At 42.1% G+C, this 25,588-nt stretch overlaps 1 protein-coding gene across 6 annotated transcripts in view; it reads left to right on the forward strand.

The window, feature by feature from the left end:
• Positions 1-24,813, forward strand: part of FAM81A (family with sequence similarity 81 member A) — a 105,345-nt gene extending 80,532 nt beyond the window's left edge. For all 6 annotated transcript variants that reach the window (XM_074366214.1, XM_074366216.1, XM_074366213.1 and 3 more), the window contains 6 exons: positions 1,014-1,132; positions 9,871-10,000; positions 11,605-11,711; positions 17,897-18,032; positions 19,553-19,748; positions 22,466-24,813. In XM_074366214.1, the coding sequence (XP_074222315.1) occupies positions 1,014-1,132; positions 9,871-10,000; positions 11,605-11,711; positions 17,897-18,032; positions 19,553-19,748; positions 22,466-22,590 (813 nt within the window). In that variant the 3' untranslated portion in view covers positions 22,591-24,813. The remainder of the gene's footprint in view (positions 1-1,013; positions 1,133-9,870; positions 10,001-11,604; positions 11,712-17,896; positions 18,033-19,552; positions 19,749-22,465) is intronic.
• Positions 24,814-25,588: the final 775 nt, after the last annotated feature.

The following is a 25,588-nucleotide window of genomic DNA, read 5'->3' on the forward strand; positions in this document are numbered from 1 at the left end:
CCGCGAGGGAGAAGGTAGGGGTGGGTGTGAGTGTCTGGTGTGGAGGAGAGGGGTTGCTGTGCAGGGCTGGAGCTGGAGTAGACGGGCTGATGGTTGTGAGCTTTGGGAAAGGGACGGAAGCCATTCGTGGGCCAGCGGTGTCCCAGAACATTCCCCGGGTCACAAGAGGAGGAAAGGCAGTGAAGGCTGATCTGATGACACCAGTCAAAGTAAGGAAAAGGAGAAAGGAAACAATAGAAAGCAACTAAGTTGTAAATCTAAAGTGAGCTGGAAGGACAGATGGAAATGCAAAGCAATGTAGTGTCATGACGGAGCACGCGGTCTGTGGAGCCAGACTCCCTGGTGCAGGTCCAGCTCCATTCATACTGACCTTGGCTTTGGGCAACTTACTCGACCACCTAGAGACCTCCCCACCTGTGAAATGGGGATAATAATGGTACCTCCTCCATAGGGTGTTGTGAGGATTAAATGGGTTAACATACCTAAAACACTTAGAACGGTGCCTGGTGTACAGTTAGACCAAGCAAGAATTTGCTTTATTATGTATAAAGTACAGTAGCGATGTTAACATTAGGTAAGATGAAACATAATATTACAAGCACCAAATCAGACATCTGAGTCTCAAGTGTTTTTCTTGGTAAATTAAGGGCCTTGGTCTGGGTGTGATCTCTGAGATCTCTCTTTGTAAGCCCCTGGTTCTCCATATATGTGTGTATCAGGTGACCGTCAAAAAAAGGAGCCTCTTATGAAAGGAGTTAAACATTCTCATTTTTGCCAAAAGTCTAAAATGCTTCTGTGGCAGCAGGTGGATTCTCAAATGACTCCGTTAGTGTTGTTATTATTGTATTGTTTAATTATTTTATTTTGGTGGAGAGGGGAGGTAGTCAGGTTTATTTATATTTGGAGGAGGTACTGGGGGTTGAACCCAGGACCTTCCACATGCTAAGCATGTGCTCCACCACTTGAGCTATGCTCTCCGCCTCACTCCGTTAGTGTTTTTGTGTGTCGCCCAGGTCCTTCAGGAGCAGATCCGTGCCCGGGACAACATCAGCTACGGAACGAATTCTGCCTTAAAGACCCTGGAGATGCGTCAGCTCTCTGGTCTGGGAGATCTTCGGGGAAGAGTGGCCAGGTAGGTAGTCAGAGGTTTGCACCTCTTTGCTTTGAGAGCTGTTTTTCACCCACTTTTCCCATTTTAGTGGGGATATATTCACGAAGCCCCAAAGCAGACTCTTTGCATTCTTCTAGTACATCTTCTTTGGCATAAAAATCTAACAGTGGAAGTTAGACCTAGTTTTTTGGGGGTTTTTTTCCCCTTCTTCATTTATTTATTTATTTTTAATTGAAGTACACTCAGTTTACAATGTGTCAGTTTCTGGTGTCCAGCATAATGTTTCAGTCATACATTTACATACATGTGTTTCTTTTCATATTCTTTTTCATTATAGGTTACTACAAGATATTGAATATAGTTCCCTGTGCTACACAGAAGAAACTTGTTTGTCTGTTTTATATATAATAGTTAATATTTGCAAATCTCAGACTCCCAATTTATCCCTTCCCACCCCCTTTCTCCCCAGTAACCATAAGTTTGTTTTCTATGTCTGTGAGTCTGTTTCTGTTTTATAGATAAGTGCATTTGTGTCTTCTTTTTTTTTTTTTTAGATTCCACATATGAGTGATGTCATATGGTATCTATCTTTCTCTTCCTGGCTAACTTCCCTTAGAATGAGGATCTCCAGATCCATCTCTGTTGATGCAAATTAGACCTATTTCTGAGCAGCCATGATTTCTTGTGCTTCTGCAGTTGGAGTTGTGGGCGCAAGAGGAGATGCGGGGAGGGCGCAGCTGACCCGTGTCATTTGCTAGGTTCGTGTTACATTTACCGAGTCCAATGACACAAAGTTGGGACTTCTGTTTTGTATGTCTTCTTAAGCTTTCACTTTTCTCATCATTCATTTTTATTTCATTTTCTGAAAGCGTTGGTCCGTGGTGGATGGTCAGTTTGAAAACAAGGTCTTCCCCCTGAGATAGGATGAAAAGCGCTGTTGCGAGCACTCACTGCTGAAAGCACCTCGTGGACCGTCACGCGGGGGCTTGTCAGAAAGGCACACTCTCTGGCGTGTCTGCGGGCCTCTTCCGCCCTCTGCTGCCAGTAAGAGTCAGGTGCACGTGCACACGGGGGCATGGAGTTAATAGACAGTTCGAATCAGTTTCAGGTGAAAATGAAGGTGGTCTGCAAGGGGTGGGAGTGGACAAAAGGGACCCACAGCTGTCCTGTTTCTGTGCCTTTGACATGCTGTTCTTGTACCTCACGTGCTTTTTCCCTTTCTTTTTCACTTCTAATCAGCCTTTAAAGTTCAGCTTAAGTGTCACCTCCTCCAGGAATTCTTCCTGGACACCCCTTCTCCCGAGCTGCCGCACCACTCTCTGTTCCATCGAGTCTCTCTGTTGTCTTCACTGTCTTGGGGTGGAGTACCACATCTTTTATTTTTGTAACCTGAGTGCCTAGAAGAGTCTCTAGAAGACAGTAGATACTCAGGAAATGTTTGTGTGGATGAATTAATCATCTGGAAAATCACTGGAATTGTATTGAAAAAACATGAACCTTTTTTGTGGAGATTGGCTTAAAAGACACCCCACCTCTCTTGTACCTGCCAGAACTGGGAGGAGTTAGAGAGCTTCAGAGCTCCCAGGCAGAGGAGGAAGTTCAGGAGAGCTTTGAAGATCTCCCTAGTCACTTTGGTGGCAGTTGAAGATGAAATGAGGCAAAAGATGTAAGAGGCTTCGTGCGGGCACAGGATGGAGTGAATACAGAGCTAATGGAAGCCGTATTATTATTTCTGGGGCAGCGGCAGTGAAATTGTCCTCACGATACTGGTTACGCAATGGAGAGATTCTTTTGAAATACTTTCAGGAATTTTTACATTTTTCTTCTGCAGTTTCTTATTAACTTCTCTCCCCAGCGTGTTCCTTCTCTAACAAATGCTTTTACTCTGCAACGGTCTGTATTGTGAGCAGTGCATGGTTTTGCTTTGTTTTGTGGCTCCATTCCTCTCTCCCCTGGGATGCTAGCGAGCCTTTGCTGAAATAAACTCGTGTGAAAGAAAAGTTCCTTGGCAAATTTGTGGCTTTCTTGCATTCATTATGTCATGACGTTGAGAGAATAGATATTCTTAAATTATGAGGTGGCAGTATTATTCTAGATTTTATTTTACAGTATTTATGGATCCATTGGTGACAGCTGATAGGAGACAGACTCCAATAGCCCCCTGAAGATTCAGCTGGAAAAGGCAAAGGCAGATTCTCTATGGAGGTGACAGACACCCTTGCCCACTAAACAGAGCACACCCTAAACAGGACTTTTTCGGAGAGTTTCCCATTCCTTCCTATTGCAGAGCACAGGGAGTTTAGCTTTCCTGTTTCTACCAGGACATTTGGTCCATTGTTTGACTCTTTTTTCCAAGACCCAGTGGCTTCATCCACTTTCCTCTACGAGGTCTGTTTGCACGTCAGGGTCAGAGCCTTAGAGGAGAAGAAATACCTTGTCTCCTGAGGCAGGCGTGCAAGTTCCCTCAGGGCAGGCAAATCCAGGGGCAAAGGAAAAATAGATAAGCTGGGCATCATCACCTTAAAATGTTTTAGCCATTGTAAATAATGTTACAAGCATTTATGTACAAATTTGTGTAGTCCTGTCTTTCCTTGTGGATACGTGTATCTAGGAGTGTAGATGCTGAGGACTATGGTAACTCTGTATTTGACCTTTTGGGGAACAGAACAGCCAGACTGTTTTCCAAAGGGGTTGCACCATTTTATGTGTGTGAGGCTCTGGTTTCTACACACCCTCATCCACACTTGTTATTTTATTTTATTTTTTTGTTGTTATTTCCTATAGTTCTTTATTTTAAAACCTAATTTGCTTTATGAAATAAATTTGAAAAAAAAAGAGACGGAGGAAGACCCTCACAATATGAAGCAATATAAAAGGCAGAGCAGCAACTACCATGTAACTACCTTATTTGAAACCTGATTTTAAAATAAGCAATGAAAATTATGACATTTATGAGGCATTTGGAAGACTGAACACTAGTATATTTGACAATATTGAGGACTTAATTCTTTTTTTTCAGATGTGATAATGGTAGTATGGTTATGTTTAAGAAAAGAAGGGTCCTTATCTTTTAGAGATTCATACTGAAACATCTGTGGATGAAATGTTATGGTATCTGGGATTTGCTTCAATTTAATACTGAAGGGGCAAGGTGGTTGGGGGTGTGGGTACGGCATCAAATGATTGGCCAACGTTTGAAGGTCATTGAGGCTGGGTGATGGGTAAATGGAGGTTCCTCATGCTACTCTATTTTTGTGTATGTTTGAGGTTCTCCTTGATAAATAAGAATGAAAAACTAAAGTGGATATTAAGATCTGGAAAGCTGGTAGAGTAGATACTACGGTGTTTTAAGTTAACCATATTGGGCACATTTCTAAATTCTTCATCTAATCTATTGCTGCTGTGTATACGTATTCACAGGGCAATAGATGCCTTGGTGAAGAAGGCATTTATTTTTATCGTAAAAGTCATTGTCTTTTTTTTTTAATTGAAGTATAGTCGGTTTTTTTACAATGTTGTGTTAATTTCTGGTGTAGAGCATAGTGATTCAGTTTTATGTACGTATATTCCTTTTCATATTCTTTTTCACTATAGGCCATTGCAAAGTATCAAATGTAGTTCCCTGTGCTATACAGTAGGACCTTGCTGTTTAAATCTATTTTATATATAGTAATTTGTATCTACAAATCCTGAACTCCCAATTTATTCCTCCACCTTCTCTTTCTCTCCTGATAACCATAAATTTGTTTTCTGTGTCTGTGAGTCTGTTTTGTAAATAAGTTCACTTGTGTAATTTTTTGGATTCCACTATAAGTGATATATGTTCTTTTTCTTTCTCTTTCTAGCTTCATTTAGTATGACAGTCTCCAGGTCCACCCATGTTGCTGCAGATGGCATTATTTCATTCTATTTATGGCTGAGTAGTATTCCATTGTATAAATGTACCACCTCTTCTTTATCCAGTCATCTGTTGATGGACATTTAGGCTGTTTCCATGTCTTGGCTATTGTAAATAGTGCTGCTATGAACATTGGGGTGCAGGTGTCTTTTTGAAGTAGGGTTCCTTCTGGATATATGCCCAGGAGTGGGATTCCTGGGTCATATGGTAAGTCTATTCCTAGTCTTTTGAGGAATCTCCCTACTGTTTTCCACAGTGGCTGCACCAAGCTGCATTCCCACCAGCAGTATAGGAGGGTTCCCTTTTCTCCACAGCCTCTCCAGCATTTGTCACAGACAGCTTCTTTTAGCTTCTTTTACCTACTCTTTTCCCCTTTGTTTATTTCACATTTTCCTGTTTCTTTGTATATCTTATAAATTTTGTTAAAAACTGGGCATTTATAGCAATCTGGGACACTGATGCCCCTGGGCATGTTTTTTTTGTTTGTTTTTTTGTTTAGTGACTTAGCTGGACTGTTTTAGCAATGTCTATTTACTTGCAATATGAAGCCTCTCATGTCAGGACTGACGTCATCCCACAGAGGCTGCACGGTCAGCCCGGGATGATAGTGGTTTTAATAAGGCTCTCTGTGACCATCTTTTCCCCTCATCTTTTATTAAGCTGCCTGCCTCTGTTGGTGTCACACCCAAATCTTAGGCTCCACTAATTGCTGGCACATTGCTCTACTGTTTTTGACAGTGCTCTGGGATGTAAATTGCTGTATAATCTGATTCAGTTGAATTATTTCCAGTTCTTAATGATGTATATGTACAATAATTATATATATAATAGTTATTATAATATGGAAGACGAGCAATTTAATATTTTAAATGTCATATGCCACCATGTCACAAGCTGTAAGAGAAGTTCTGCTTAGGCGTGTTGCCCGAGTCATGTCCTTGGGACCCTCTCCTGGACTTCTTACCACCTCTCTGCCGTTAGATTGGCCAAGCGATAGAGTCGTTCTGCCACCTGCTGGCCACACCAGGAACTGTGCCTTGGCGATAACAGCTGCCCAAAGACCTGAAAAGGGAAAATTTGGAATGAGAACATTATTGGTTCACCTATAATATAACATCAGGATGAAATAGGACAACTGGTCAGGTTCATTGCAAATTCTTGTTTAGCTAAAGCTGTTGAGTCATGCACGCAGCTGCATTCAAGCCCCGAGGTTGTCTTCTGTGAGTGTGTTTTGAAAAGACAGGAATGATGCCTTTGACTCAGTGCTGGCTGAGACAGCGATATTCCTTACCCTTTTTTTCCTTAAACGCTGGTAGTGTCACGAATATATAAAGACCCTCTACAAGTTAATAAGAACAATACAAGCGATCCAGTGTAACAGTAGGTAAGAGACACGAACCAACGGTTTACCAAGGAAGAAACACATGAGGTCAATAAACATGTGAAAAAATTCAACACTGGTTGATGTTGAAATGAAAATTTAAAAATACAGCAACATAGGTTTTTTTTTTCACCCAGCTGATTGGCATCTGAAACATCTGAAAATGCCAAGCATTGGTGTAGGTGCCTAGGATCTCTTATCCTTTGCTAAGGGGAGTATAAATTAGGGGGGTCTGATACTACCTTCCAGTGCTGAACATTCACGTACTCTGTGATCCATTCATTTCCGCCCAAGAGACATTATTGTACCTGTACCACAGGGGGGCACATTCACAGCAGCATGGGTCACAATAGCAAAATCCCGAAATAACCCAAAGTGCCCATCAGTGGGAGTATGGACAACTAAATTGTAACAAACAATAAATTGTTATTCCGTAGTTCGAATGAACAACTACAGTGATGTTTAACAATATAGATAAGTCTTAGCAATAAGTGAAAAAATTACCATCAAAATATTACCTGTGGCATAATGCCTCCTGTGAAAGTTGAATTCAACTAAAAGACACATACATATACTTTCAAGAAATAGACATTGTATATAGACATATACATGCATTTGTGTGCTGATTGTATGTGTTCAGTACAGTCTTAAAAGAAAAACAAGGGAATGATGACACAGGGTTCATGATGCTTACTTTCACTGGAGCAGTTATTAAAAAAAAATTAACTGAATTAAGTGACCCATGCAAGGACCAATGATGAGAGTGTGTCATGAAACAAGGATTAAGAGATTAATGATCATCCATTTTAATTATAAGAAGTTCAGCAAAAGAGAAACGTGGGGCATCCTAAAAGTGTCTAATTGCTGCGTCTGAACTTCCCTGGGGGCTCCAGGAGGGTGTCAGTAAGGAGCTGACTTGTGTGCTTGGCTCTGAGGGATAAATAGTCACTAACCAGGCGAAGAGATCAGGGAAGAACATTCCAGAGAGAACAACGTGAGTCGAGGCCTGGATGCGGGAGCAAGTTCAAAGCCCTGTGGCGCGATCTGCGTGGCTGAGTGCAGAGGGAGAAAGGGGCAGAATGTGGGAGGTGGTGCACGGAGGTGGTGGGTCGGGACCAGCTCTTTCTGAGCATGTTAAGGGATTTTGATTTCATCCTAAAACAGCAGGAAATTATTCAAGGGCTTTATGATTTTTTACTTGCTCACAGTTGTTCCTTTGGGGCTGATACCTAGATTGAAAGGGACATAGAAATATATTCCTGTTTCAGGATTTGGGGTGTATGCTGCCAAGATGCCCTCTAGAAAGCTTGTGAAATCCACTTTTCCACCTACAGCGTGTGATGTAGCCTGATTCCACGCACTCCAGCATTGGGTATTAGCACTGAAAAAGATTTTCAATACAGAAGGACAATGTATAATTATTGCTTTAATTTGTATCAGTTTTATGGCAAATATTAAAAGTTTAAAAAATGCATGTATGCAGTTTGTCACATTGTGTTTTTAAATATATTTTAAATATTTAAAATTTTTTCCCTATTACATTTTTTTCTGGTACTACCCGAAAGGATTATAGCATTTTAACCAAATAAGCTAAACAAGTTATTCAACTTGGAGAAAATGTGAGTCAGTACCACATGAGGACTCAAGAAGGTTGGAATAATTGAGCTGGTAGCTTACTTGCTTCAGAGTCTACAGAAAGTGAATTTTTCAAAAGATTTCTCAGTTGGCTCACCATTGTTTCTTGCATCCTACTCCTTTCTGAGGGCTTTTCTTACTAAAGTACAGTATTTAGTGACTTTCAGTACGGGTGTGTGGGTGATACGTTCCTTAATCTTTGTGTGTCTGAAACTGTCTTTATCTTTATTTTGTACTTATTCTTGGTTGATAGGTTATTTCCCCTCAATCCTGAGAAGATATTTCTCCAACATCTTCAGGTGTTTATTGTCTCCTGATACCTACTGGGTTCTGTCAATCATTGTGTTACAGTCATTGGTAGCCTACCTGTCTTTAGCCTCTGGCTGCTTTTAAGATTTTATCTTTATCATGGGTTATCTAATTTGTACCCTGCTCTATTTATTTTTACTTACTCCAGTTTGTATTCACTGAACACTTTAAAAACTCGCGTCTTTCTTTAGTCTTAGAAAATTGGCAGCACCTACACTTCAAATATTGCTTCTATACCACCCTCTCCATATTTCTTCTGGAACTCCTCGACTTCTCTTGTGTTAGCGTCTTTCTTTGTCCTCCGTCTTTCTTAACTGTCTTTTCATGTTTTGAGTCTCCATCTGTCTTTGCTGAATTCTGAGTGAGCACCTTGCTACTTGCTGTCTTCTACTCCACTGACTCTGTCTTCAGTCTTGTCCAGTCTAGAGTCTGTCAGTTCCATGAAGAAAGCTGTTTAGTTTATTTCTAGGATTTCTGATTTTTTTTCTCTTACCCACTTGTTCTTTTTTCATCTCTGCCTTTTTTTTTTTTATAGTTCACAGTTTTCTTGATGGATGTTAATCTATCTTTGTTTTTTTTGTTTTTTAGTTCCTTAGTTCCTTGCACATACGCATTTTACACTCATTTGACCCCAGGACATACATGTGAGTTGAAGGAAAGTAGCAAGAGTAGAGGCCATGGGAGTCTGGGCTCATGTAACTGACTCAACGCCTTTGGGACCTGTGAGGCCTGATGTCTATACATCCCTCCCCTTGAAGATGGAGTGCTGCCCGTATGCCCTCCTCTGTGGCGTGGTGGTCATGAAGGGCGGTCCAGGTGATGGGGTCACCCGGTGACCCCAGCCTAGACACGCCACCTCTGCTGGAGCCCAGGAGCAAGTGGCAGCCACTTCTCAAACGTCGAAACAGAGCACGACTTGGCTGTAATCTCCTCGGGGGTCATTCTCTAACTCTCCTGTTAGGGTTGGACAAGAGGCTTTACCCACCTCATCTGCCACAGAGACTGTGGGGAGCCTTTGAAACCGCCCAGTTGTAAGGCCCAAGGGCAGGGCAGCGTGGACCAGCGGCAGAGCCTTCCCCTGGCCTGGACCCCACTCAAGGCAGCAGCCTCGTGGGGGTTCGGTAAAAGGCTGGGAGCAGTGCTTTCTCACGTGGGAGAAGCTGCCTCAGAACCCAAAGGGGCCCTGAACTTGAGAGGGCGGAGGTGGCACTGAAGAGAGACGGGCCACACCCAGCTCGCTCCGTAAGCTTTCTGTAACTGGGCTCTCACCGTGTGCTCAGCTTTGTACTCGTGAGCATCGTAAAGCCTTTGCTCCTCTGACGGTTACCCCTGTAGGCTGACTAAGCCGCATCCCTGTGGTTTAGCTTAAAATCCACGATGAGAGCAGCTCTCTGAATTCAGGCAAATCTCTTTGAAAAAGAGTGACTCACAGTGCGGTTTCTTTGAGCGGGGTCGTGCAGTGCATAGTTCGGGAGGAAGCCCCAGTGCGTGTTTTAAAAATCTAGTAAGAATTAGCTTTGTTGTCTGCCTGGACAGGTGTGATGCCAGCATTGCCCGGCTCTCTGCAGAGCACAAAAGCACGTGCGAGGGCCTCCAGCACTTGAACAAAGAGCAGCAAGCCGCCAAGCTTCTCCTGGAAACAAAGATCAAGGACGCAGAGGGACAGGTAGGGCCCGTTTCAGCTGGCTCTCCCAAAGGGGGTGACTTGCTCTTATCTAAGAGTAACAGGAGAAACGAGGTGGGGCACCCTGCGTAAGCATCTCTCTTCTTCATTTCTTCCTTCTGTTTCACCGGGGTGACCCTTCATACGTCTGGCGACCAAAATGCCAAGATTTTTCAGTACAATCCTAATTTTAAAGATTCTTTACCCCTCGTCCCTCAAACAATTAATGTGTCCCAGAAATTCTAAATTCTGTCTCCAGAACTACCTCCTGCACAGGTAAGGGGTCAAAGCATTGTTTCACATGCGTCTCGTACCAGTTTTGGGTTCAGGAAGTAGTTACTGTATTCATGGGACTTGGTGGGCTGCCTCAGCACACAGTTTGTATGCGGGGAAAAATTAGAACAAAGCTGTAGGGCAGGCTGGCTCATAGATTTCAGAGGCTTCCACCTTGAAATTCACAGATTAGCTTCTCAAAGCAAAACTCTTGGTTGCTTTTTGGCCACTTGGAAGTTTCCCTTTGTCACAATGTGGCCCATCTTCTAGGACTTTCCCTGCAGTGTCTGCTTGCCTCTTCATTTGAAGGGAGGCTGTTCTAGTAAAATGGGGTATCTGGTCAGTTTGTTGGGTTAAACATGCTTGTGTCCTGACAACCTCCAACCAGAATCGAAAGCTACTCATGTAAAAAGCACAGTTATTATTGAATCATGGGGAAAAGGAGGTACAGTGACATGACAAGTCCAATAATTTTCTGTAAAGAAAAGTGAGGACAGAATTATTACATCAGAAAATAGTTGCTAAGGAAATACGAAGCTTTCTGGTAGCCAAACCAAGTAGAAAAACACATAGAAATCCATGAAAAGTGATGTGCTTTTCCTTTGCTCCAGATCTGATAAATACTTACTCCAGGAATCTTGAAGTAAGGAACACTGAGTATCAGTTCCTTTCTTCAGATGGAATTATTGCAGAAAATAAAGGCATTTCGTAGAGGACTAGTTTTGTATTAAATTTCAGTAAAAAGATGAGGGAAATGAGTAGGTAGTGGGAGAAAGGAGTAAGGGGGTTATAGTTTAAGAGTTGTATTTTCAGGAGGGAATAGCTCAGTAGTAGAGTGCGTGCTTAGCATGCATGGGGACCTGGATTCGGTCCCCGGTACCTCCATTAAACATAAATAAATAAACCCAATCACCCCCAAAGCCACCCCCACCCGCAAATTATATTTTCTGGTAACTTACTTTGATGCGGAGGTAAATCTGGAATTTTGATGGATTTTGTAAATGATAAGAATGCCATTCTCTGTGACTAGCAGCCTCCCTAATGGTAGAAATTCCTGGTTAAAAAGGACTTACATTTTGTGCCAGCAGGTGGAAGTAGTGGTCCCTGGCAGGAGCTGGGCTTGCCCATCAGAGACCTGTAGTCGAATGCTATTGGTCTGGATTTTTTGTGGATGTGCATGAAAGAAAACGGAGACATGAATTTATTAAAATGAATTTACTGAAATTAGATTGAATTTAATCTAATTTAAGACTAGAATACTGCTTACTACTGTTTTCTGAAATTGCCTCTGAAAAGGTTTGCCGGGACACTGACAAGCAAAGTTTCTTTTCCAGATTTCTCAGCTTTTGAACAGAGTGGACTTGTCAATATCAGAGCAAAGCACCAAACTGAAGATGTCCCACAGAGACAGTAACCACCAGCTTCAGCTCTTGGACACTAAGTGAGTAGTCAGCTTAGAAACATCTGTTTCGGGTGAAGTTCTTTGTGAGCTTACTACAGAGTTTTTTGTTTGTTTGTTTGTTTCCTTTTGGTTTTGATTAATTGCACAAACAAAGCGAAAATCGTAATGGAAGTTCACAGGAAAAGTTTCCTTATAGGTATGTTACCACTTTACCTTCCTAATTATTCTTCTTAGTGGCTGGATAATAATCCGTCTATTCATTCAGTAAGTATTTCTTGAACCTGGCCTGGGTGCTGAGGGGCCAGTCAGGGAGGAAAACGGGCCCTGTTCTTATCCTGGTGAGCTGATGGTCTGGGGAGTCGATGAATGTCACTCACATAATGACGTCAACGAGTGTCTGCCATATTATTACTAATGGTGCTAAGTGCTTTGAAGGAAAGGCACACAGTTGTGGGAGACAGAATAATGGTTCCCCCAAATATCACGTCCTAATCTCTGTCAATATGTTATGGAATATTGTACAGCAAAAGGGATTTTGCAAATGTGACTGAGGTAAGGGTCTTACGATGAGGAGATGATACCGTATCATCTGGGTAAACCTGCTGTCACCCTACGGCCCCTGTAAGAGAGGGGCAGGAGGGTCAGAGTCAAGAGGGACGGGCATGTGACAACGGGAGCGGAGATTGGAGTGACGTGCTCTGAAGATGGGGGTGGGGGCCACAAGCCACGGAAGACACGTGGCCTCTAGAAGCTGAGAAAGACAAGGGAACGATTCTCCCCTCAGAGCCTCCAAGAAGGGACCACGTCTGCTCACACCCCAATGTCAGCCCAGTAAAACCGATTTCAGACTTCTGGCCTTCAGAACTGACAGGGAATAAAGGTGCTGTTGTAAGCCACCAAGTGTGCGGTGATCTGTCATAGCAGCTCCGAGACACTAAAACAGCGGTGCTGTGAGAGTGAGTAACGGAGGCCTGCGGGGGGGCCTTCTTGAGGAGGCCACGTTCGGAGTGAATGGCGTTCACTGGGTGAAGAGCAAGATGAGAACACAGGAGATGGAGTAGCCTGGCGTGGGAGGAGCGTGACAGGCAGGGAACCGCAAGGTGGCCCGAGCAGAGTGTGAGGGTGGGGAGCGAGGCCGGAGTGGAGGCAGGCCGGCGTGCAGGGCCCCACGTGTGGACCACGTTCAGGACTCTGTGTCTCTTTCTTTAGAGCAGAAGTGCCATTGGAGACTGTCAGGCAGGCAGGCTGATACAGCCAGATTTATGTGTCATTTTTAAAATGGCCTTGATTGCAGCTGGGAGAGGGATCACAACGGGCTGTGGCAGGGACGGGGACATGAGCTGGGGGCCTTGTTGCAGCCGTGTCGGTGAGAGAGGTCTGCACTGCGGGGTGCTGAGCTGTCTGGTTAGGACACTAATTAATTAACGCGTTGTCCTTTCCCTTTGTGTCACAGTGGTGTTTTAAACTGTACTTGCCCACCATGAAGCTCACCTGCTGCTCTTCTGCTCAGTCGCAAAACTATACACTTTTCCCTGTCGTGACTCTTCCTGAGCTTGGCATTTTCCTGCCAGAGCAGAGCCAAAGCGACCATATATGACTCTATATGTATATGTGTGTCTGCGTGTATTTGACTTAATATATATTTTTAAAATGTTATTTATTTGGGGGGGCAGTTAGGTTTATTTATTTATTTATTTACTTATTTATTTATTTTTAGTGGCGGTACTGGGGATTGAACCCAGGACCTCATGCTTGCTAAGCATGTGCTCTACCACTGAGCTATACCCTCCTCCATATTTTTTTTTAATTGAAATACAGTCAATTACAATGTGTCCATTTCTGGTGTACAGCACAATGTCCCAGTCACGCGTATACATCCATGTATTCGTTTTCACATTTTTTTCCGACAAAGTTTATTACAAGATATTGTACAGAGTTCCTGTGCTATACAGAAGAAACTTTTAAATTTTTATATATAGTAGCTAACATTTGTATATCTCAAACTCCTAAATGTATCCCTTCCCGCCCCTTTTCCCTCGTAACCATAATATTGTTTACTATGTCTGCGAGTCTGTTTCTGTTTTGCAGATGAGTTATGTTTTTTTAAAGATAACTTCAATATGGAACTTTGTTAGAGATTTGTGGAAATTTTAAAGTAATCATTCTCCTGGTTCTTATATCTCATTGTCTCCCTGTTTAATGCCATTTCAGGGTTTGTGGCTGATTTAAGAGGAATTCTCTTATAAAAACCATGTTCTCTTTCCTCTGATTATCTGTATTTATATCGTTATTGAGTTATGTCACCATTTCTCATAGCTCCTACAAGCTTGCCAAGTACAGAAAGTCCTCTCCTATCCCCTTCCTTTCATCACACAGGAAGAAAATCAACACCTTAGTATTTTTTTTCCTTCTGTGAATAATTTCCTTAGGAGATATTACTAGTCACCAGGCATGAACATCTTTATTTTATTTCCTACAATGTAAAACTCTAGAAGTCCAGACACAGCGGCTGTTCACAGAGGAAACGGGACCAAGCCTGGTGCCTGTGCAAGGTATAAGGACAGACTGGAGACCCAGTAGGTGAGGCCCTGGTTAGATGAACTAGGAAAAAACCATTCCACAAAGAGATCATAAGGAGACTTACGTGTCTGCGTCTTGATTCTGGGTAGGGGCAAAAGATACTCTTTGAAAATTCAGGACCACAACACAACCTTTATATGGATTTAGAGTTAGAATTCACATTATTCAAGCACCTTGAAGAAAACCACAGTAGATAATTTGTCTTCAAATGATCTTGATTTGATAATGGTCTGAGATGCCTGGCAGAAGCCAATGTAAATACATAGTCTTTACATCTTCCCACAGACAGATGAGTTCTGAGGAACATGAATGTACCATCAAAAACTGCAGAACGACACAAGGAAAGACACATGAATAATAGAATGAGAAGAAGCAACAATAAACAGAATCAGACTTCTAAATACTGCATATATAGGGATTATTGGATAAAATAAGTATTCGTGTGTGTATATGTATGCATGAGTAGTCACACATACATTTTGAAATTATGACTAAGGAATAGAGCATATTAAAAATGATCTGTTGGAATTGACAAATAAACAAATAGAGCTTCTACAAAATATAATAATGTAAAATAAAAGCTGTAACCTCTTGGGGGGCCTGAACAGTGACCCCAGGCAGCCTTGGAGCCCAGCCTACGGGCCCACCTGATTGTTGAGCAGAGTCTTCCGCTTTGCCCAAGCTGGGAATCCATCCGACAACTCCTCCCAAAAGCAGAACATACCCTGCGACCTGACCTGACTAAGGAGCCCAGACAGGCACCCCACCTGACCACAGAGCACAGCCTCCAGCTCCACCCAGCTGCAGGGTACAGCTGGTGGCCCTGCCTGACTGGGGATCCTGGCCAGTGACCTTACTCAACAGTCAAGCACAAGCAGCAGCCTGCCCAGTCATGGAGCATAGCCTGATCCCATCCTCCCCCAAATCAGAGTCCGGCCAGCAGCACCACCCTGCCAGGGAGCACAGCATCCCCACCTGGCCAGTGGTAATTACAGAGCCCAGTTAGTGGCTCCAGTTGATGCCCAGCCAGCACCCCTGCTTGAATGGGGAGCCATACGACAGAGCGTGGGCAGCAGCCCTGCCCAACTGGAGACCTAACAGACATACACAGAACACTCCACGCAACAGCAGCAGCATACACGTTCCTCTTCAGTGCGCCCAGAACGTTCTCAGGTTAGATCATATGTTAGGCCACAAAACAAGTCTTAACAAATTAAAGAGGCTGAACTCATACTAAGTACCTTTTCAAGTCAAAATGGCATAAAACTAAAAATTAACAATGGGAGTAAATTAGGAAAATTCGCAGATACATGGAAATTAAACAACACACTCCTGAACATGCAATGGGTGAGAGGAGATAAAAAGGGAAATTTTAAAAACCTTGAAACAAATGAAAATGGAAACACAACATACCAAAACTTATGGGATGCTTGCTGCAAAAGCAGTTCTATGAGGAAAGTTGACAGTGATAAACACTTATATTAAGAAAAAAGAAAGATCTGGACTAAACAACCTAACTTTGTACTCAAGAAATTAGAAAAAGAACTAAGCCCAAAAAATAGCAGGAAGAAGGAAATAATAAAGATTAGCCCAGAAATCAATTAAATAGAGAATAGAAACAATGGGGAAAAAAATCAACAGAACTATTTCATAAGTTTAAATAGACAAAACTTTAGCTACACTGACCAAGACAAAAAGAGGAGTCAAATAAATAAAATTATAAATGATTGAAGAGGTGCCCCAACTGACACCACAGGAATACAGAGGATCGTGAGAGACTACTATGAGTAATTGTATGCCAACAAATTGGATAACTTAGAAGAAATGGATAAATTCCTGGAAACAACCTGCTAAGACTGAATCATGAAGAAATAGGAAATCTGAACACACCAATAACGAGTAAGGAGATTGAATCAGTGATCAAAAACCAGGACCAAATGGCTTCACAGGTGAATTCTAACAGACATTTAAAGAAGAATTAATGCCAGTCATTCTCAAATTCTTCCAAAAAGTTGAAGGGAAAGGAACACTTCCAAACTCATTTCACAAGTGCAGCATCACCCTGATACCAAAGCCAGATACAGACACTACAAGAAAATTGCTGGCTAGTACCCTGAGAACATAGATGTAAGAGTCTCCACAGAATGCTAGCAAACCAAATTCAACAGCACATTAAAAGGGTCATACAAATCAAATGGGATTTATCCCTGGGATGCAGGCGTGGGTCAGTGGACACAAATCAATCAATGTGATGCATCACATTAACAGAATGAAGGATAAAAATCATGTGATCATCTCAGTAGATTCGGAAGAAAGCATTTAACAAAATTCAACATTATAGTAAAAGTCTTAGCAGTTTGAGTATAAAAGGGCTGTACCCCAACATAATAAAGGCCATATATGACAAGCCCATGGCTAGTATCACGCTCAGCGATGAAATTCTGAAAGCTTTTCCTCTAAGATCAGAAACAAGGCAAGGATGCCCACTCTCACCACTGCTGTTCAACATCGTGCTGGAAGTCCTAGCCAGAGCAATGAGACAAAACGAAAAAGAAATGAAAAAAAATAAAAAGTCTTCCAAATCAGAAAAAAAAGAGGTAGTTATCCCTGTTTGCAGATGGTACGCTCTTATATAGAGAAAACCCTACAGGCTCCACCAAAAATTGTTAGAATAAATGAATCCAGTAAAGCTGCTGCGCTGCGTGGTCAGTCTCCCTGGTCAGGTGGGGCTGTGGGCAGAGTTCACCAGTTGGGCGGGGCTGCTGGCTTGGCCTCCCATCCAGGTAAAGCTGAGAAGCCTTGTTTTTGACGAGCTGACCAGGAAGTTTACGTATCACTTCTCCATGTGTTCCGTTGCCCGTCTTAGTTATATGGCCACACCGAGCTGCCAGAGAGGCTGGGAAAGGTAGTCTTGGCTAGGCAGCCGTGGACCCAGTTCACATTTGAAGGTTTCTTAATAGGGAAGAAGAGGAGAGCAGATACTGCAGATAATTAGGGACAGCTACCACAGTGCGTGTTCATATTATTTTAAGCCATATATATACTTTTGTACCTTTATTATATTTCACAATAAAAATACTTTAAAAGGGCAGCAAGCGTGGGATGTTATGTTAAGGTATTTAGGAAGGGAGAGGACTATAGGAATGGAAGATTGAGTTGCGGGTTTTTTCCTCTTAATTTTCTCTTTGATTTAAATTAAGAAGTATCTGTGTGGGGCAAGAGCAGTTTGGAGAACATTAGAGAGAAAGGAAACCAGGCTCCTGTTCGGAGGAAAAGCCCAGGGCAGGAGGGGAGCCTGGAGGGGGAGTCGGGATACTGTGTCCCCTAAGCCAGCAGCACTTGGACCCTCTGAACTGCAAAGATGAGCACCTGGCCTGGCTCTGCATCACCGTGTGACACCCCAGTGCCCACACATTGCCGTCTCTGCACGGGGAGGAAGTGTGACCAGGTGCTTTTCCCTTATACTCTCCCTCCCTCTTCCCTTCCCAGGTTAGTGCTAAATGCAATTCTGAGAAATAGGTAAGCATATAATCCTGAGTGAGCTGAACTGAATGCTGACACACTTATGAGGGATTTGATAGAGACTGAAGTTATTTGATGTCGTTTTAAAATTGTTTTACCTCTAACTTGCTTTCTTCTTTTAGATTTAAAGGTACAGTTGAGGAACTCAGTAACCAGATTTTATCTGCACGGAATTGGTTGCAACAGGAACAAGAACGGATAGAAAAAGAACTTTTACAGAAAATCGATCAGCTTTCCTTGGTTGTTAAGGAAAACTGTGTAGGTATAGCAATAACAGAGTAAAGCCCTTCGGTGGGACCTGCCGTGCTGGGATACTACGTAGTAAATTACCATTCATTTATTTCACACCTATGTTAAGCTGTTCAGTTGTTTCTTGCCTTAGAATCTATCTCCATGGTTCGTGTTGATTCTTTGTGTTTGCTACATTTAGAGATGGAGCACTTTGACTGGTTTTGGTTAACAAAGGCTAAGTAGACAGTGTCAATACTTTGAGCTAAGATGAGCCTAAGTCAAGACTAAAACTAACAATTAGAAACATACATCTTAGTTTGTTTTAATTTCATGATCTGGTGAAAAGTGTTGACTGGATTTCTCCCTCCAGGCCCCTCCTCATGCTATAATCCCAGTGTGAGGTGTCAGAATGTAACCTATAAACAGAATCCATCATTTTCTTCTTCATCTTTCTTGTCCTTTTACCCCACTCTCCAGCAGAACTGCTCAAACACCGTATCAAGAAAGCCTTGCATATATGCTTGAGATACAGATGTTTCTTGGTTTGGTATTCTAGCCTGACCATCGCCCTTTCCCTTCTCTTTTCTTGCACTGCTTCCTCCCCTGGGACTTTGATGGAGCATCAGTGACTGGTGCAGATTGCATCTCTGACTCTGCTCTCTCTCTCTCAGTGCCGAGCTGTTGAATTGCAGGCTCTGCACTGAACACAGCAAGAGAGTTTTGTCATGCTGTAGCCCACTTACAGCTTTGTGTTTGTAGTCCTGGCCTCTAAAGCTTGCCTAAGGCCCAAGATGCCCATAAAAACCAAGCATGGTGATGAGGAAAGGAAAGAAAATATCCTATTTCAAATATTTGTGTCCCCACATTTTTTTAATCAGATCTACTGGTTGATTTACTTGGATTCATAATAATACATTGTAGACTTCTGGATCTCTGGATCACTATTGTTTCATGTAGATGGGTTTAATAACTAACAGTGAACTCCAGAATAATGGTGGCTTTAATATGGTAGAAGCTTACTAATCTTTCACATAAAAATAGTCTGGGTGTAGGGATTGCAGGGCTGTTGTGGCAGCTTGTCAGTCCTAAGTGGCCCATGATCTTTCTGGCATAACTCTCTGCCAGTCCTACAGTGACCCCTGTGCTCATAGTTCAAGATGGCTGCTAGAGCTCCAGCCATTACATCTGAATTCCAGGAACAGAAGGAAGAAAAAAAAGGCAAGGCTATGCCTCAGCTATTTTTTTAACTTTTCTGGGAAGCTGCCGCATATGCTTGTACTTCCATCTCATTGGCCAGAACTTAATCATATGGCCACAGCCAACTCAGGAGACAATAGAAAAGGTAGTCTTTATCCTGGGTGACCTTATATCCAGCTGAACACTGGGGGTCTGTTATGGAACAAGGGGAGGCTGGATGCTGGGGTGAGCAACAAGCAACCTTTGCGATTCTGTTCCCTGCAGATTGTTGTTAAATGATACTATGACTGATGCGAATGCAATACAGACTCTTTGGAATAATCAAGTGCCTTTCTTATCATGGATCTCAGGGAGCCAGCGAAAGGGACATGGAGAAGAAGCTCAGCCAGATGTCAGCCAGACTGGACAAAATAGAAGAGAGTCAAAAGAAGAACGTGGAGGGGCAGAGGGCAAAGCAGGAAGAAGACAAGGTGCACGGGCGCATCAGCAAGCTGGAGCTACAGCTGAACGAGGACATGAAGGATTTGAAAGCGGAGGTTGACGCGGGTAGGCCAGCAAGGGCGCAGTGCTCGTGGTTCATTTCCTGTTTCATTGAATAAGCCAGTTAATTAGTATCCCCCTGCAGCTGCCTGCGAGCCTGGCTGGTGAAATGCCCTGAGGTGATTTTCTAAGTGGCTGTGCTGTATTGAGCTAAAATTCTGTTTCAGGGATTAGCAGATACAGACTACTCTATACAGGCTAGGTAAACAGCAGAATCCTGCTGTGTCGCACAGAGAACTGTATTCAATAGCTTATAATAACCTATAATGAAAAACAATGTGAAAAAGAATCCGTATACGTATGTGTAACTGACTCACTATGCTGTACACCAGAGACTAACACAACATTGTAAATCAACTAAACTTTAGTAAAAAAAAAAAAAGTTTCAGCTCCAAGTACACGAAAATGGATACACCTCAAGAGACAGGCAGACTGAACTAAAGCCGCTTAGCTTTCAACTGATGTGCTTTCTCTTTAATGCTATCTGCAGAGTCTTCTCTGGTCCTAGCCAAGGTCAGCACATCTCGGGAATAAGCGCCTATCTTTGAGGGGCCTCTGAAGGCTCATTTTTCACTGCTGGCAGTGTCCCACCGCGGCAGTGAATGATTCTTCTCTACTCAGAAGTCCATGGGGCCCATGCATTCACACTTGTTTGAAAACATCAGAGTTGATTTCAGGTTCTGAAGTGCTGTCAGATAAAGAAGGGATTGGATTTACACTCTGAGCCCAGGAATACAGAAATGGGACCGGTAACAGGAAGTTACTTGAAGGCAGATTTTAACCCAGTATGAAGCAGAAGCATCAACAGTGAATGGTCTTAGAAAGACACTGGTGGTTTGTGAGCCCAAGAGCTCTTTTTTTTTTGCGGGGGGGGAATTAGGTTTATTTGTTTATTTATTTTTAATGGAGGTACTGTAACCCCCTCCCCCTGCCAAGCCCTTTACTGAAGTATTCAAGTGGAGGCTGGTTGATCATGATTAGGAAAGAGAAGACAGTCTGGTAGTGTGGAAAGGGGGACTAAATGATCTCCTAACCCCTTTAAATTCTGTGATTCTGTGAATTTTCTTCATGGAAATGTTATATTTTGGCCACGTGGAAACAAAAGTAGGTAGCTAGCTATCCCAAGAATGATTTTGTTGTGACCAGCAAAAACTATTTTACTTAAGGAGAAGCCTCAATTATATTTATAAGTTGGAGAACTTGTGAAGATAAAAATGAATTTTCTTTCTCGGTCTTTTGTAGTATCCAAATAGGGCATTTGAATATTTCATCGATGGTTAACTTTGCATCATTTCCTGAGTAGGTTTATTATCAGCTATACAGCTTCTTACTAAGATTGTTAATATTTAGTACCTAATAAGAAATACATATGAGCCTTTTAAAATTCAAAATATTTATAAAAATAATACACTTCTTAATGGAGAATTATAAAGCACAAAATGTTAAAAAAAAAAATCTTCTATCACCTAGACGTCATTTTTGTGTGTATCTTTCTATACATATAGGATATATATATTATATATATACACATATTATATATTATATTATATATATATATGCTTTTTCAAATGCAAACTCGTGGAATACGTACGGATCTATAACCTACCCTTTTATTTGACAGTATGGTGTATCTTTCCATTCAGTAAGAACATTATTTTTATTTTTTAGAACATTATTTTTAATAAGTAATTTTTATACCTCTTTTTTCATGAACTGTTATATAAAGAAAATTTTCTGAGAAAATTCTAAATTTACTGATGAAGATGAGGTCTCTTTGGCATTTATTTTAAAAACCAATAGGAATATAGAAAAACATGAAGTGACCTTTTGATGGGGAATTTTTCCTATTTTTAGCTTTTTATTTTGAAATAATTTCAAATTTAGAAAAACTGTAAGTCTAGTCCAAAAACCCTACATACGTTTCACTTAGAGTCACCAATTGTTAACATTTTGGAAATCTGCTCTGTGTGTGTGTATGTGTTGTGTTGTGTATGAATATAATTTTTTTCCTGAGTCATTTGGGAGTAAGTTGCAGAAGTCAGGATGCTTTTTCCTTTTTATTATTTCAATTTATATACCCTAAGAACAAGGACATTCTCTTAAAGAACTATAGTACAAAGTAATACCGATGAAACATCTTTCAGTAATCAATTTTCAAATTTGACCATTGTTTCCTTCCCAGCAAACCTTCCTCAGTCCAGGTTCTAATCCAGAGTCACACATCGTATTTCGTTGTCATGTTTCTTTATTTAGTCTCTTTGAATCTGAATCAGTTCTGCAGTGATGCGGACATCATTAAAGAACACAGGCCAGTATTTTGTGGGATGTCCTACAGTCTGGGTCTCTTTTTCTTCCTCTTAATTAGATTCCGGTTGTGCATTTTGGACAGATGTGCCACAGAACCAATCTGTCCTTCCCGGGGTATCTTATCAGGGGGTATATGATGCTGGTTTTTCCCACAGTTGGTGACGTTAGCTTTGATCTCTTGGTTAAAGTTGTGTCTGTCAGATTTTTCCACTGTAGTATGTCCTCTTTCCCTTTATATCTGTAGGGAGATACTATGAAACCATGTAACTCTCCTGTTTCCCATTAAACTTTTAATCCATTAGTGTTAGTGTCTATTGACAGCTTTTGCCCAAATCAACGATTACTATATGCTACGGGATTTGATACAGCATTTTTTAAAAAAAAATAACTCTTGTGAAATTTATCTCTTCTTAAAGGGTTTACAGCCATCTATGAAAGCATAGGATCCCTCAGGCAAGTTCTCGAAGCTAAGATGAAGCTGGACAAGGACCAGTTACAGAAGCAAATCCAACAGATGCAGAAGCCGGAAGCTCCCATGTGAAGGGACCTGGGACACGGACCTCAAAAGTGGTTGTGCCCGTGGGGCTGGAGCTGGATACCTCCTATAGCCAGGCTGTCGCTGCATTCAGGATTGTTCCGTTCATGGCATGCATGTGCCAAGAAATGTGTTTTCGTGAGTCTCAATGTTTACCTTGAGTCTTGAAAACACTCTTTAAAAGTATTAAGTACAATTTTTACCACTTTATTCCACTTATCTAAATTCAATGGAACATCTTCCTTGCCCTGGGTTTTGAAAGGCTTTTATCCCCTTCATTTTATGAATGAAAAGACTTAAAACAATTTTCCTTCAGTGCTTGATGCTCTAAGACTTTACTATTTTGAAAAATGTCATGGTGATTTTTTTACATTAAGAAACTAATGAGTTGTCACAGGAGCGTGTCGCTCCTCACCCTAAATTAAGAGAATGCCCTGATAGACTAGAATTCAACCTTTGAGTTGAGTCCATAGTTGGATTTTATTATTGTTGTCTGTGCATTTCTTATATTGGTTATCTTCTTGTAAATCTGTCTTTTGTAGGGGGACGGGATTTAACATTTAGGGGGAAAAAAACCCCACCGTGTATGCAGTGAAAATAGTTTAAAAGTTGATAACTGCCATGTAGATTACAAATTAAAATGGAAACTTAATACAGTTATCTAAATCACACAAGGCACAATATCTACATCGACCACCTAGTTGTAACAGGTTTTAATATGAACAACTTTTTTCAATTATCCACAGCCTGTACAGTGACAGCCATATATTCAGTAATGGAATTGTGGTTAATAGCCTGTTTATTACACTTTCAATTCATCATAATAGGATGTGAGAATTTTTCAGGCTTTTGGAGCTCCTCTCTAAATTTTTCCAAAATTGCTACAAAGTGCTAAGATTTATATACACTTATTGTAACTGTATCCTTGTGCCTTGGTTTTACCAGTCAATGCACTGTACCCTGTAAAAGGTTTACAGACAAAATAGAAGGCATGATGACACATCAGAATTATGATGTAAAAATCGGATCCTATGTATTTTTTAAATGTTCTAAGACTTTTATCACACTTAAGGCATTAACCATTCACTATTATTAACGGAATAGAAATTCATACTTTTGTATTGTCCAGGGACTCAGACTGATAACTGCATTTATAATAACGTCAAGAAACTGTCATTTTGAGCAACTTCATAGATGATGGGTGTTTTATTTTTAATCTCCATATTTGATTAGTCATTGAAAATTGGCACCAGTGCTGAGTGTTCACCTATGTATGTAAAAGCTGACAGTGAGACACACCGTTCTAGACTGTGAGGGTGCCCAGGGAAAAAGAAAACACAAATACTTTGAAAATTTTAAAAACATTTTTTTTTGTCTGCCAAGGACTCAGGAAAATTAAGGCATTTTTTATTTCAGGATAAATCGTACATGAAATCCCTGACTGGCTGTTACTGTTTACCCATGTGAATTGTGCTGCTGAAGTACATAAGCGTTTACCCTCACTGGCTTGACAAAAAAATGTTTTTTAATTTGGACCTGAGAAGTCATATAAGGAACCCGTCACCCAACACATATTTCCTTATTTTGTCACGAGTCTTTGCATCTTTATATAGGAAGACTGTTCCCACTTAATGAAAAAACAAAGAGGTGAATGCTCCTTAGCAATCAGAAAGTGAGTTTCTTTTCGTGATAGAGGAACCGTGTTTAGCACAGTTCTCCACGTTTAAGCACAAACCACAGCTCAGAGACTCACGGCCCCTCCAGCGTCTCTCTCCTCTGGGGCCTCTGAGGAGGGAGAGTCGGCACCTGTCACACCTGGGAGGAGGACACCGGCTGGGCTCGGGTCCAGGGTGACGGGAGCGGGTCATGCTGGCTGCCTGCTGAACCGCTGAGACGCTTCCGATGCTGCCAACCCCACGTCGGAGCTCCGGCGGGTCCTCCACCCTGGCTGCAAGTTGCAATCACCCGGGAAGTGCAAAAAGCTGCCGCCGCCGCCGGGGCTACCCCCTGGTCCAGCAAAATCAGAACCTCCAGGAGGGGACGTCTGAACCTCCAGGAGGGGACACAGGCAGCAGCATGTGTTAGAGGTGCCACCCCCGTAGGGTGACTCACGTATTGTGAGCCCCCCAGTCGACAGCGTACTCTTATCACCAAAGTTGAAATGAGAATCAGCTTCCCTGTTCTTTCCTTTACCAGAAATTTGCAATAAAAAGAATAAAACTGCCAAAACACTGTGGTAGATGATTTTTAAATTTGAGTCATTTAGTGTGAAGCGAAAATTTAATTCCTCTTACCTTTCTGTGGAAACCCTTTGGTGGTTGCACTCAAGTGCTCTGCGTCCAGGCAGACCTGCTGGCAACTGGAGAGTCACGGGGAGCTGCTCCATATGGCAGTCTCCAGGGCTATGGGCACCTTCTCGCCTCTGGAATGATGGCAGCTGGCAGACTCTAGTGTGCGCTGTGTGCCTATGCTGTGACCTAGGTGTGTGTGAACTCCATTCATGATAACAAGGTAGGTACTATACATTTGCCCATTTTACGGATGAGAAAACTGAGACGTGTAAAGGTTAAGCAACTTGCCCCAAATCCTGCAGCTTGTAAGTGGCAGCCATGATTCAAACTGCACACCCTACTTCTGCAGTCTGGCCACCTAACCAGTACACCCTACCTCTAAAGACACATCCTTGCCTCCCACATAACTCGGGCTTCCCAGGCCACCGACTCCAGGCCCATCTCTGTATGAACCTGTGGTCTGGCCGTCTGAGTTCTTTTGCATTTTTAATGCCCTGTTTCCAAATACCTAAGAGAGGCAGTCTTACTAGCCTTGCTTGGGTCAGATGTCTTCCTCTGGTTGTATCAGCAGAGCTGGGGTCAGCTGGTGCCACAGAACTGGAAGGTGACAGGCGTTTCATCGTGTGTGCTTGGGTGTCCTAGGTAGTGGACTGTGGCTCTGTGCACTGGGAGAGGGGTTGTTTTGGGTGAGTACAAAGCAGAATAGGAAAGAC

This window comes from Camelus bactrianus, chromosome 6 (genome assembly GCF_048773025.1).
Source record: "Camelus bactrianus isolate YW-2024 breed Bactrian camel chromosome 6, ASM4877302v1, whole genome shotgun sequence".
Classification (NCBI taxonomy): domain Eukaryota; kingdom Metazoa; phylum Chordata; class Mammalia; order Artiodactyla; family Camelidae; genus Camelus; species Camelus bactrianus.